General features: G+C 17.2%; 5 protein-coding genes across 5 annotated transcripts, besides 10 other annotated features; 3 read left to right on the top strand and 2 right to left on the bottom strand. All coding sequences in view use genetic code 6, as the record gives it.

The window, feature by feature from the left end:
• Positions 1 to 19: 19 nt before the first annotated feature.
• Positions 20 to 104: a microsatellite.
• Positions 20 to 114: a microsatellite.
• Positions 53 to 142: a microsatellite.
• A 1,238-nt stretch (positions 143 to 1,380) lies between these two features.
• Positions 1,381 to 1,426: a microsatellite.
• Positions 1,427 to 1,641: 215 nt separating this feature from the next.
• Positions 1,642 to 1,704: a microsatellite.
• Positions 1,705 to 2,964: 1,260 nt separating this feature from the next.
• IMG5_019300 (hypothetical protein) lies at positions 2,965 to 4,530 on the top strand (the record flags this gene model as incomplete). The annotated part of the gene is made up of 3 exons (XM_004039502.1): positions 2,965 to 3,137; positions 3,186 to 3,416; positions 3,739 to 4,530. Coding segments are annotated over 3 exons (1,194 nt in total), but the record flags the coding sequence as incomplete, so codon positions are not given.
• Positions 3,418 to 3,495: a microsatellite.
• Positions 4,401 to 4,450: a microsatellite.
• An 86-nt stretch (positions 4,531 to 4,616) lies between the features above and the next one.
• Positions 4,617 to 5,084, top strand: IMG5_019290 (hypothetical protein; the record flags this gene model as incomplete). Its single annotated transcript, XM_004039501.1, has 1 exon — positions 4,617 to 5,084. The coding sequence occupies one exon, from the start codon at positions 4,617 to 4,619 to the stop codon at positions 5,082 to 5,084; it is 468 nt and encodes a 155-aa protein (XP_004039549.1).
• Positions 5,085 to 5,143: 59 nt separating this feature from the next.
• Positions 5,144 to 5,196: a microsatellite.
• A 527-nt stretch (positions 5,197 to 5,723) lies between these two features.
• IMG5_019280 (hypothetical protein) lies at positions 5,724 to 7,528 on the top strand (the record flags this gene model as incomplete). Its single annotated transcript, XM_004039500.1, has 2 exons — positions 5,724 to 6,580; positions 6,643 to 7,528. The coding sequence occupies 2 exons, from the start codon at positions 5,724 to 5,726 to the stop codon at positions 7,526 to 7,528; spliced, it is 1,743 nt and encodes a 580-aa protein (XP_004039548.1).
• An 863-nt stretch (positions 7,529 to 8,391) lies between these two features.
• On the bottom strand, positions 8,392 to 9,052 carry IMG5_019270 (SWIM zinc finger family protein, putative; the record flags this gene model as incomplete). Its single annotated transcript, XM_004039499.1, has 2 exons — positions 8,392 to 8,794; positions 8,913 to 9,052. The coding sequence occupies 2 exons, from the start codon at positions 9,050 to 9,052 to the stop codon at positions 8,392 to 8,394; spliced, it is 543 nt and encodes a 180-aa protein (XP_004039547.1).
• A 2,349-nt stretch (positions 9,053 to 11,401) lies between these two features.
• Positions 11,402 to 11,466: a microsatellite.
• A 412-nt stretch (positions 11,467 to 11,878) lies between these two features.
• On the bottom strand, positions 11,879 to 13,496 carry IMG5_019260 (hypothetical protein; the record flags this gene model as incomplete). The annotated part of the gene is made up of 6 exons (XM_004039498.1): positions 11,879 to 12,130; positions 12,178 to 12,357; positions 12,410 to 12,495; positions 12,542 to 12,919; positions 12,967 to 13,326; positions 13,400 to 13,496. The coding sequence occupies 6 exons, from the start codon at positions 13,494 to 13,496 to the stop codon at positions 11,879 to 11,881; spliced, it is 1,353 nt and encodes a 450-aa protein (XP_004039546.1).
• Positions 13,497 to 13,740: 244 nt separating this feature from the next.
• Positions 13,741 to 13,766: a microsatellite.
• Between the last annotated feature and the right edge of the window lies 1 nt (position 13,767).

Genomic DNA, 13,767 nt, shown 5'->3' with positions numbered 1-13,767 from the left:
TTTATAATTTCTTTCAATATATTTTATATATTTTTTATAAGTATTTTATTCATTTTATTATTTTATCAAATTTAATAATTTATTATATTTATTTTATATTTTATATAATTTTTTTTTTTATTTTTCTATTTTCAATCATTTTACTTTATTCTTTACTTGTTTTTATTATTTTTTAATGATTTTCAATGTATATACTATATTTTTACATATTTTTATAACCAGTTTTTTTTATCTTTAATATTTTATAATTTTATTATAATTTACATCTACTTATACTTAATTTTATATTATTCAATAAATAATTTTAATTTTTATTTTAATTTAGATATTAAAATTGCATTAAATGTATAATAAATACATATTATTTTTTTCATAATTTTGTAAACTTTATACAAAAAGTTTTGTTTTTAGAAATTTTTATTCTTTTTGTTTTTGTTTTATTCTGAAATTATATTTAAATATATTTTCGTATATATAATAATATCTCATAATCATAATTTTTTATTATTTCATATTTAATTGATAATTTTAAAGGATTTTAATTATTATTATTTTATTTAATATATTTTTCCCTTATTGCTTATATTTTTTTGAGTTGTTTTTGAAATTAATAAATAATATTCTTATATTTGTTAAATATATAATTTATTAAATTTACTTAATTCTTAATGTTTTCTGATACTGAAGCTTTTTTATCTGCAAATAGGAATAAATCTATTTAACAATTATTCATTTATTATAAAACTTTTTCTAAAAAATATTAATAATATAAAAATAATATTTTAAATTTTTGATTCTTATGCATGATACATTTATAATTAAATAAATTTATTTTATAAAACCATATAATCTTTCAATTATTTCTTTTGAAAAACCTCTTCTTTATAGTTGTATATATTTGAATAAATTATTGCAGTTTTTACTATCAAAGGCTTTTTATTATTCTAAAAAATATTTCCTTTTAATCTTAATATATAAAATTATTTCTTGCTTAATAAAACTCTTATTAATAATTTCTAACTTTATTTATATTTTAATTTTTATTGATTATATTTAATGATTCTGTTTTTATTAATTTCATAATTTAAAATATTATTGTAATAGTTTTATAAGATTCAAAATTATAATAAAATTTTTTTTTTAATATATATTTATATAGTTTCCCAAATTTTTTTTTATGGATTTTCCATATATTTTGTATCAAATAAATGGCAAATTAATTTTTTATATAATTCTCTGTTTGAATTTTTTTGCTATTAAATTTTATGATTAAATTTAATCAAATAATTATTCTTTTTATAAATTGAGATTAAATATTAATAGTCAGTTAAGTTACTAATTATTTTGCTCTATAAATATAATTTAGAATGATATTTTTCTATAATTTATTAAGTTTTAATTTAATAATTTATATAAGTTATTAATTATCAAGTAATTAAATTTTTCTTTTTAATATTAAGTCAATATTAAGTCAGCTTTTTAATAAATTTATAATAGAATTTTTATATTAAATTTTCTATTCAATTTATTTTTTATTATATTTTATTGAAAAACTTCATTTTAACTCAATTCTCATATTCTTATTTATATATTATTTATTTACTCTAATAAATAGTAAATAAAAAAAAATTATTTTCATAAATAATATAATTATAAATTTTTAAAAATATATAAATAATTATTTATTATTTAAATTATATATAACAAAAATGTTAATTATTTCATATTCCAGTTATTTATTATATTAAATATTTTTATATTTTTATTTATTTATTATATAATGTTTTTTATAATATTTCTTTTTTATATTTTAATTGTTATCTTTAGTATAATTATTGGATGATTTTATTTTTTAATAGTTTTTATTATATGTCTTGTATTTCATAGAAATTTTTATTTAAAATGTTTAAATTTTTACTTATTTTATTTAATTGATTTTTTTTTAATATTCTCATAAAAAAATTATCGAAAAGTTTTTTTTTTAAATATTTATTAAAAAACATACTTTTATTTATTAAAAAAAATAAAATATAAAATATTTATAAACATAAATTGTAATTTAACTTTATAAATTTTTATTTTAAAAATAATATATATAAATAACTTAAAAACATTAAAAATTATTTTTATTTATTATATTAAATATATTATATTTTTAGATATATTTTAAATATTCTGACTAAAAATTGTACAAATTAAATTTAATTATTTAATATAAGCAAAATCAATAAATTTATTTTATATTATTATTTTAAATAAATATTTTATATATGTATTTTTAAATTTACATATAAATATTAAATGGAAATCCAAAAAATATATAATGTATATATAAAAAATAAGAAAATATAAATTCTGGTAAATTATGAAAACTTGATTATTTATTAAAAAATTTAGTATATATTTTTTTTTAAATTTTAAGAAAAGAAAAAATTAAAAAATTGAGCAAATAATTAATTTATTAAGCAAATCAAATTATGAATGCATGTTATATTTTGATTATTAAAGAAATAAAAATATATATATTCATGATCAACTTCACATCTTAAAAATATTTAAGTCAAGAATACTAACTAAAACTAACCGATAATTTAATAAAACTCATATCCTATATGCATATAATATTTAAGACATAAATTAAATTAAATAAAATAAGTAAATCTCAATAAAATACTAATTCATTTTATTAATTTATATATCTTCGAAATTTGATTAATATAAAAATTAATTTACATATGTTAATAAATTTAGCAAAAAATATAAACAAAAAACGCATAAAAACCTAAATTAATTAATAGAATCTATATTAAAAATAAAAAAATATAATTTTAAATAATAGCATAATTATATTATTATTTATTATTTCACAAGAAAAAAAATTATAATTTTTATTTATCAACTAAGAAAATAATTAAAATAAAAAAATGAAAACAAAATTTATTTGTATTTTAGTAATATTATTTATATCTACTCTAAATCAATAATTAAATGATTCTGATATTAAAAATATAGAACCTGTATAGATATAATTAGATGATGTTATTTTAACTGGATGGCCAAATTAACCTTTAGAAGTTACATTTAATCCTGAAATATATGATATATATTCTATTAAATTAATATAGAAATTATAAAATGTAAATATTAATAAAAATTTAAATAAAAAAATAATTGAATTAAATTAGGGTTAATAGAAAGAAGAATAAGAATTAGATAATGAAGCAATTTTTCAAAGTAGAGATTTAAAAGACTTGGGTGGATGTCGTACATTTTAAACGAAAGCTGCTGTAGAGCCGGTATTCAAGACAACTACAAATTTCTAAGGAAATAATATGTATGAAAGATTTGAAGAAGTTATAACATTTGATACCTATAAGAAAATGTATATAGTTTCTAATAGTTTCTAAGTTTATTCTGTAAAATAAATATAAATAATTAAATAAAAATTAAAAAAGATATAAAATATTATACAAAATTAAAAATATATATAAATAAAATTTTCTTATGATTATTATATACAAATATATTTTATATTAATTAAAAAAAAATTATTATTTTATTTTTAATATATATATATATATTTTTATTTATTCAGTATTTTTTAAAAACTCAATAAATATAAAATTAAGGCCAATATCTATTTTTACTTTTTTTTATTGATTGAGTTTTTTAAAAAATACAGTAAAATAAAATAAGCAATATCAAAAATTTATATTTAATTTTTAAATTTAATAATAGTTATATTATTCTGAATCAACTTAATTTGAAATAGATAATGCAAGCATAAACTATGATCCCGATAGTTCCTTTTAATAGGTTTTGAATATTCCTAAAGAATTAACATCACCAGATACAAAAATTATAGCTAAAATGTCAGCTATATAGCATGATAAATACGGATATATTTTCTGTAAATTTGGGGCTGTAAGATTTTCCGCATCTAGTATCAATTATTTATCAAGAAATGATTTTATACTTTAAGAAAGCTTTATAAAACGAACTGAAATTTTTTCAGTTTATAAAGATCATAATAATTACATTTATGCAGCTACATCTGAAGGAATTGATATTTATACTTTAGATGAAAAATTTACTTTGAAATTTTTAAAATCATTAACTACAGTGCAATTAAGATAATATCATTAAGTCCAAAAAATGGACATTAGAAAAATATAAATAGTCAAATAAGGTGATAATGAATTAATTTTACTTTTGGAAAATTAATTTGGTATACATGTTTTATAAAATATTAATAATAATGCTCCTTGGGCATATAAATATTTCATCTTTTTAAGAAGAATATAAAATTTCGATGCTACGGGATTTACATTGGCAGCTGTTTTAAGTACTAAAAATTACTAATTTGGTGTAGAGATATTTTTTGATTAATAAAATTACTATTAAAATCAGTAAATATATTATTTTTAACATAAAAAATTATATTATTTTTTTAAAAAAGTATTGAAGATGATGAGCTAGAAGTAAGTAGTATTAAACTTGATCCTAATAGCAGGGTTGGAATTTGGATGAGTGAAGATATTGGGAAAGTATTTTCACATTCTATTCTAAGCAAACACCTTTAATAAAATAGAAATGATTATGAAAACTATTTCAAAATGGAAGGTGACACTTAAATCAAATTCCTTTAATATGGAAAAAATACTTATATTTTTGCTCTTGGAAGAAAATATTTTGAACTATTTACATTAGTTAAAGCCCCATCTAAAGTTATTTGCTCTTCTTCCAATAGCCTTGAAAATCTATAGTATTAAATAATATTCCATTCTACAGAATGTAATGGAAAAGAAGAATAAACTAATTCGGACTTAACTGGAATTTAAAAAATGTTTTAAATGTGTGAAGTGACTATGAATTTAAATTATAAAACAAAAAAAGCATACCTTGATTCGAGTAATGTTGGACTTATATTAGGAATCGTACTTCCTTTGCTTTTTATTATTTTATGTATTATAGGATATTTCGGATGGAGATATCATAAAGAAAAAATTGAGGTTATCTAACTTGAAAGTGATAAAAAGAAATATTATGAAACATTAAGTTTAGCAGATTAAGAAAAATAATGAAATAAAAGATAAAATTATTAACATAAATTTATAATATTTTTTTACATATTCGATTAATCAAATTTAATTTTTAATAATTTTATATTAAATTTAATTTTTAATAATTTTATATATTATAGTTTTTGATTAATATAACTTTTTTATAATTTGATAATATCAATAATAAGTATAATCAAAAGCAATTTACTAGCATCTGTTTAAAATTCTTTCATTTAAATTCTATTATTTTACATGCATGTTTAACTCATATATATTTGGTATTATAAATTAATTCGTTTTCAGATCATTTATATGCTATCTTTGGATTTAATTACGACTTTTAAGCGTATTGTACTATACTTTAAAGTTATTATTATCTATTTATGCATCTTGTAGCAATTACGATTGTTCTTGATTATTTTTTTATAATTTTATTTGAAGTTCTTTTAAAACATTCTTTAATTAATTATTATCATTTAATGCTTTCTAAATCTATTCTTTTTTTTATATTTTTTCTGTATAAAGAATTTCATTTTCAACTTTTATATTATCGAAATTCATAATAACAATTAAAAAAAAAAAATTGATAAATATAAAATTAATTTTAATTTTTCTTTAACTTTTTAATTAAATAGTTTTTATACTTACTACCTTTATAAAATGAAATAAATTATTTAAATTAATAAAAATATTAATAATTATTAATATTGCTATTCATCTGTAAAACCTGTTCCAATATATGAAGGCATTAGTAAATTCAACAGTATAAATGAAAAATTAAGAGTTAATGAAAACTATGAAAAACATAAATGGTAAAGTAAGTTTAATTACTATAAAATAAATACCGATGAGTTAAAGTGCATTTTTTTGTAAGATAATCAAGATTATTAAGTCTCTATAGAATTAATAAATCAATTTAATAAAGATTTGTAATAAAAAAATAATAATATCTAACACCTTAAAAATGCTCCTTGGAAATTTCAATTCTTCAAGCAATTATACTTTTAATTAAAAGAAGTTGCTTAAACATAAGATAGAATAGTTCAAAGTGTGTTTGCAAAACAGGTAAATCTATGGGCTTTTGAATAATTAGAAAGACTAGAAGCATAAAATAAATCTTTGAAACCTTTCGAAGATGATAATTCATTTATTTATCAATTTTAAGAAATTAAAAAATCAAAAAAAGAAGATTTAAATTAATTATATTCTCCCAAAAATAACAATTATAATAACACAACACTAAATGAAAACGATGAAACATCAAACTAAACTTAAGATACTTCTAAAATTATTTGTTATCCACATTTATATATGGCTGAGTAACTTAAGGATTATCAAAGTAAAGCACGTACTAAATATCCTGAATATGAAGCTCCTGAAGTTTAGTTAAGAGGCTATAAAAGACATATACTTTCATTTGAAGATCCTTAGAAAATAATGACAAAAATAAATGAAAAATAAGAAAAGAATGAAATAAATAAAATTGAGCCTTAAAAAAAAAATTCTAATAATATGCAGTTTCAATATAGGAAAATACAAATTAATAAGACATATGTGTATTTGATATAAGCTAAATAAGTTAAATACCAAAGAATATTAATGAAAATCAAATTAAAAACTAAAAGAATGCATACTTATAGCCTTAAATAAAGAAATTTGTCACAGATTATAGTGATTAATGTGATTTAAATGACAAAAAATATAACATTAAAAGTAATTATATATATTATGAATCTTCTGAAGATATAAGAGAGTTAAAGATGGAAAACTTGTTGAGAACTAATAGAGTGAAATAAATAGCCGAAAAACGAGAAGATGAGGAAAAATTAGAAATGATGAAATAATGGGCAGTTAATAAAAGTAGAATTGAAAAAGAAATAAATCGAAAAGTTGATTCTTCTACATTTGGAAATGATTTCAAATAATTAGAATATAAATATGATAAAACTAAAAGATCTATTTCTCTTCAAACTAATCCAAATTAGCAAAAAACTTTTAATTGTGTCGAATATTTAGCTAAAAGAGATTTAAATCACGAAAAATAAAATATTAATTTAGAAGATTAAATTACGTAATAAAGAATTAATTAAGTAAAGAATTAATATTATAATATTATTGGATTAAGATAAAATAAAAACGATTAAAAAATTAATAAAATATTACCTTCTTTATCTATATATGATAGTAGTAATTGCAAAAATAGATTTAAGCATTTCTCAACTATAGTTAATGTTAATGTAAAAAAACTTCAAAAAAAACAACTAGATTAAGCTTTAGAGATAAAAAACAGAATGGCTAAATATAAGATAAACATGCAAATGAAAGAATTAGCTAATGCTATACTTACACCTTCAGGCATATAAAATGCTTAAGAAATCAATTTATTACCAGAACCTGGATAAAGACTCATAAAAAATCCTTTTATAAATGAAAAAAAAAAAAAAAAAAAGAACAAAAGAAGGTGAAATTACAAATTTAATTTTTACTATTCGTACTTGTTTTAATATATATAATTCATCAATATAAATATATTTTATTTTTCAAGTTTTTATGTAAATAATTTAAAAAAAATACTGATTGAAAAGACTTCCTGATTTTTTCTCTTTTATATAAAAAATATTTTAAATAAAAATCATATATGATTAAATAAATCCAAAATTACTAAAATTTAGAATTACATTAAAATATCTTAATTTTTGTTAAAAAATAAATGCTTATATAATTTTTATTTTATCAATTTAAACTAAAATAATTTATTTATTAATTAAAACTTTTATGTATTTATATCTTAAATTATAATTTTAATTTAATTATTATTTACATAATTAATATGGAATTTATATAATATATCTTTTTTTAATAAATTTGAATTTATATATAAAATAATATATTTATCTTTCATTTTAAAGTTGTTCGATTTTTCATTTTTATTTATCTAAAATAATGTCATCATTATCATTAAGTTGTATATCAATAACTTTCTTTTTCTTTACAATACCAAAATCGTCTTCATTTTCTTCTTCATCTTCATCATCTTTTCTTTATTCGTCATTGATATCATTGACATTTAATTTATTAAACTAATTTATAAAAATAGTTGAATATTAATACAAAATATATATACTTAAAATGTTTCTTTTTCAATTTATTGTTCTATTTTTTTTCTTAAAAACTTTGAGCCACAGTTTATAAATCTTTTTCAGATTCAGCAATTTTTTATTTCTTATCTTATTCATTAAGTCTATTATCTGCAGCAAACAAATCAACTGCATTTGTATCTTCTTCTTCGCTACTACTGCTAGATTAAATAGAAATAACTTTAGGTACCTCACTGTCTTTAGACTTTAAATTTTCTTTAATTTTTTTAATTAATATAATTAGTTAAATCTTTGAAATTAATACCTAACTTTTCATTATCTAAATCATTGTCTTATTAACCTTTTTTAGCTATAGCTATTAAATCCTTTTTTTATGTTTCTTTTGTTACACTATTCATATAATCTAATACATAATCTTCACAAAACCTTTCTCTTCCAAGAAACATTTCTTCATCTGCAACTAAGCAAAATAACAACGACTCTATAACGACATCAATAGACATAGTAAAGTTCTATTGTATATTTGTAATTAAATCATATAAAAAAATTGATTAATAATAAAATAGTTTAGAAATAAATAAATATTTGTACAAATTAAAATTACTTATGATAAATATAAACTAAAGATTAATACTGAAATTGGAACAAACCAAGTATAGTTAATTTTTTTCTAATCGTATTATAAAATATCTATTTAGTAATTTACTAATAAAAACTAGCAATAAAAGTAACTGCAAGAAGCAGAAAAAACCTAAAAATATAAATTTAATAATCAATTAATATTAAATATATAAACCATTCCAATAATTCTATGGTAACCAAGACTGTTTTTAAATCTTTCAGTTCTTGATATATTTCTTAAAAACAAATAATGGCTTTTTTCTGAAGCATTATTCCAATCATGTCCAAACAAACTACTCTTTATAAAAAATAATTTTTAATTATAAATATGATTAAAAATACATTCATAATAGCCATAGAAGCTTAATATTTAGAAAAGTATTCAAAAATATAAAAATATACTGAACAACAACAAAGGCAAAATTATAGATACTTACTTTTTCTATTATTTTCTTTTATTGAAGCAAGATGATTTTTAAATCTTCTTAGTAAACATCTATAAATCCAATTAAGTGTAATTATAAAAGCACCTTTTATACAAGTACCTAAGTGTTTTAAAAATCCGTACAAAAATGCTCTAACAGATGGCCTCTTAAAAAATAAGATAAAAATATAAATTAAAGTAATTTTATTTTTTTAATAATATTATAAATTAAAAAAATAAAAAATAAAACATGTTTTCTCAAAATTATATTTATTTTTATAAATATTTTTTTTTAATTAGATAGATAATAAATAATATTTTTGATTTTTTTTTTATATTTACATCTAAAACAGTTTTCATTCTAGAAAAATACCATACTTATACAGCAAATGAATAAAAAAATTTTTAATACATATATATGGATTATAAATAGAAAATCATTAATACTAAAAGAGATATAAATATATAAATCTTATACTCATCTAATATTATATCTCTATATTAAGAATTCGGAAATTATTCAGGAGATTAAAGTGTTTATATTCTTCCAGAACCAATCAATATTATAACTGATAAATAAACAAATATAACTCCAGTCAATTAAAATAATGAAAAAATTATTGGAAAAAATTTCATACTATCTATTTTTCCTATTTTTTAATTTTTTTTAATATATAAATTATACTTCATACTAAAAGGAGCAGTTAATATTCTGGCATCATAGCATTAATTAAGTATGCTTTTGTAATTTATAAGCATTATTAAAACATAAATTCCTGAAAGAGCTATAAAAATATATTTTAATACCTATAATATTTTTTTAAAAAAATATAAATTATTATATGTATTTATATTAATAAAATTATGAATTAAATAATATAATAATATTAAAAATTTTTAAAATAATATAATAAAATGATTGAGTGTAAGTAATTTAAAACAAAATTTATTTTTATGAAAATATTAAATGTTTTAAAATTAATTTTATAAATCTAAATAATTATAAATATATATATATATATATACCTGCATTAATTTATAAGTTTATCCTAAGCATTATGTTTCTTCTTCATTTTAACTACATTCTTATTAAATTAACTATTTATTAAAAATATATTAATAATATTAATTTAATTACATTTTAATATTCAATATTAAAATTTAATAGAAAGGAAATTATAAATATAATAATTGGTATAAAAGCATAAATCCATATCAAAATTATATTTGTTCCTTTTTTTATTTATAAAAATATAAAAATAATAAATAGTATATTAATTCACTTTTGATAAGTATTGTAGTCATGAAAAAAAAGCCAACCAAAATTGCTATAATTAATGAAGAAGCAATTATTAAAATAGTTTCATAGATATCCTGTGCTATCCTTTTCCAAATATTTATAAAACTATTAATATGCTTTTCTATTTAATTTCTTTTTGTGCTAATAGTTAAGGGCATACAATATTTATTTTTATAAATTTATGTTTTGTAGGATTTAAAACAATAGTCTTCTAAAATAGTTTTTCCATCAACATCATATAAACAATAATCTAATTCCTAATTTATTATTATAAATTATTTATTAAATTTACAAATATACTATATATACATCTTCTTATGGACATTTTTCAACACAAAACCCTATATTCATGAATTCTGGATCAATCAAATATAAATATTTTTTCGATTAAAGCTAATATTAACCACAATAATCAGTTCTAAAATCATTTGTATAATATATATTATCCAATTAAAAATCTTTATAATCTTATAAAATAAAAAAGTATTTAAATTATGCAATTTAAAAAATATATTGAAAATTTATATTTTTAATATAAAAAAATATATCTATTTTTTTATATTTCTTTTATGTAAATTTATATATTTTTGATCTTAAAATAAAATTATAAATTTTAATTTTTTTACTTATTCCTACATAAGTACAACTTGCTGTAATTAATATAATTGCTATTATTAACCACAATAAATCTGTACACTTCCTTTCTTTTAGATCTTTTGGGCCTTTATTATTAAAATTAATTTGTTTATCATAATGTTATTTTAAAATTTAAAACCTAAAAATACTATTGATGGAGGCTCATAAAAATTATTATATGGATGAGAGTTATCTCTTGTAACATAACTATCTAATTTATCTGCTTTTATAATATTTATATTTTAATACATTTTGTTAATGAAAATATTATGTAAAATAAAATTTTGTGAAATATTAATAAAAAAAAATATTGAGATAAATATTTTAGTTAAAAATAATAAAAAATAATATATTTTATAAGTTATGAAATATTTAATAATTTTTATGATATTTCTATATATAACTTAAAAATATATTTTAATATATAATGCAGTTATAAAATTATAGAGAATATTATACAGAAATTTTAAATTAGAAACATAACTATTACATAAGATAAATATTTGTTTTAAAAATTCTAAGGTTTATCTATATTAAAGTTTCGTTTCTAAAACTATATAAAATTAACATTATTTGTTTTTTAAATATTTTATTTTAATTTTTTCTTAAATATTAATTATTATAAAAAATGTGTTTGTTTTTTTTTTTAATTTAATTTAAAGCATTTATACTTATATATAAATTAATTAAATTAAACAATATATTTATATTTTTTTTTTTATCAACTGTTTTTACATCAATTTAAAACACTAAATTAATGATCTCCATATTTTTCTTTATTTTCAATATATTTTTAATTAGGAAAATCAATAGCAATATCAATGTCTTGTTTTTGCTCAAACCAAGAACAAAATGCAAAAAATATTAAATCAAAAACAACAATTAATAATATTAAAATTCCTGCAAAAGGTCCAGAACTATAATATCTTTAGAATCTTTCTCTTAATGTTAATCTTGGTAATTTCATGATTTTTTAATAAACTTTTTCCTTATATAAATATATTTATTAGAAATTAAATTAAATATAAAAAATACATTTCTTTTTGCAACCATCATCCAATTATACATTTCAGAAACTTAATTATGAAATTATTATGCAGGCACATTTTTTGCATTCGGAATAGCTTCTAGTAATTTTAAAGTAAGTTCTTCGGGGTTAGGATTTGCTAAATGAACCATATGCTCAGGTAATACTTCAACTATTCCACCAACGTTCTTATTTTAAAAATTATATATCCATTTTTTTTTTTTACAATAATTATAATACTGTCGAAACTATTAATAATCCAGAGGAAGCAGCTTCTACTATTGCAATACAAAAAGCTTCTGTAAGAGAACAATTTAAGAAAATATCTATTTATTTAAATATATATTTATACTTTTTTTTTTTAATTTTTACGTCCTCTTACTAAAATATTTCTTACTTCTGTATGCTAAACTGAGCCTAATAACTCTACTCTATTTTAAAGATTTTCTCTTTTAATCATCTCTTCTAAAGGACCTCTTTTTGGACCATCACCTCCTATAATGAAATAAATTTCAGGAACTTTTTTACATATTTCTGGTATAATAGATATTAATAAATCGACTCCTTTTCTAAAAGTAAGTCTTTAAATACAAACAACATTAATAGTATTCAAAGGGTATCTTTTAGATGGATCTGGCTTAAATCTGGAACAATCAACTGAATTCGGTATTACTGATATCATACTCGGGTTAAAGCTTGCCCTTAAAGTTAGGTTTTCTTTAGATGTATGTGATACTGAAATAGCATGATCTTTTTTTAAAAAATAATGTTAATAAATTATTTTTTTAAATAAAAACCTATATCTGATAAAAATAATTTCATTAACTTATTTACATGGATGCATGCTGCATCTGAAAATCCAAATAATGAATGATCTGTAAAAACTGTTTTATATCCCATTGTCCGAGAATGTAAAATACATTCTTGACCTAAAATACTTGTTGTTTAATGAGCATGCACAATTTGTATTTTCTCACGTATTAGTATTTTACGAAACAAAGGTAAAAAGCTCCATATTGAAGGAAAAATAGCTTAGTCTGTAAATGGAGCCATTGGTGTATAATATACTTTTAAACCGTTTGTTATATAGCGTACTCCTTAACGATCTCCATATGTGTTTGTCACAATTATAACTTTGTGGCCTAAACGTATTAATTCTTTTTTATTATTTTTATTATTATATTAATTAATATTTTCTTAATAATATTATATTATTTGTTAATACTAAACCTAATGATAAAGAAAATATATGCATTTCTACTCCTCCTAAACGCGGATAAAAGAAATCGCAGCACATGCAAATGTTAAATTTTTCATTAGAACCCATTTTTTTGTTAATAAATTAAAATATTAATATAGTATTTATTAATTTTAAAAAATAATAATTATTAAATTAATTAAAAAAGATTTATACAATATATATTAAATTTATATTATTATTTAATTTATTATATATTAAAAAATTTATTAATATTATTTTGTTTAATTTATCAAATATTATAAAAAATAATAAAAATATTTTTTATGAGCATCTAATTTTTGAGAATTTTAAATAAAATGTATTTTTTTTCTTTTACTTTTTTACTTTTTTACTTTTA

The sequence above is a fragment of the Ichthyophthirius multifiliis genome (genome assembly GCF_000220395.1).
Source record: "Ichthyophthirius multifiliis unplaced genomic scaffold scaff_1120509249642, whole genome shotgun sequence".
Lineage (NCBI taxonomy): Eukaryota > Ciliophora > Oligohymenophorea > Hymenostomatida > Ichthyophthirius > Ichthyophthirius multifiliis.
The sequence above is the reverse complement of the archived record's forward strand: the minus strand, read 5'-3'. Positions and strand labels throughout refer to the sequence as shown.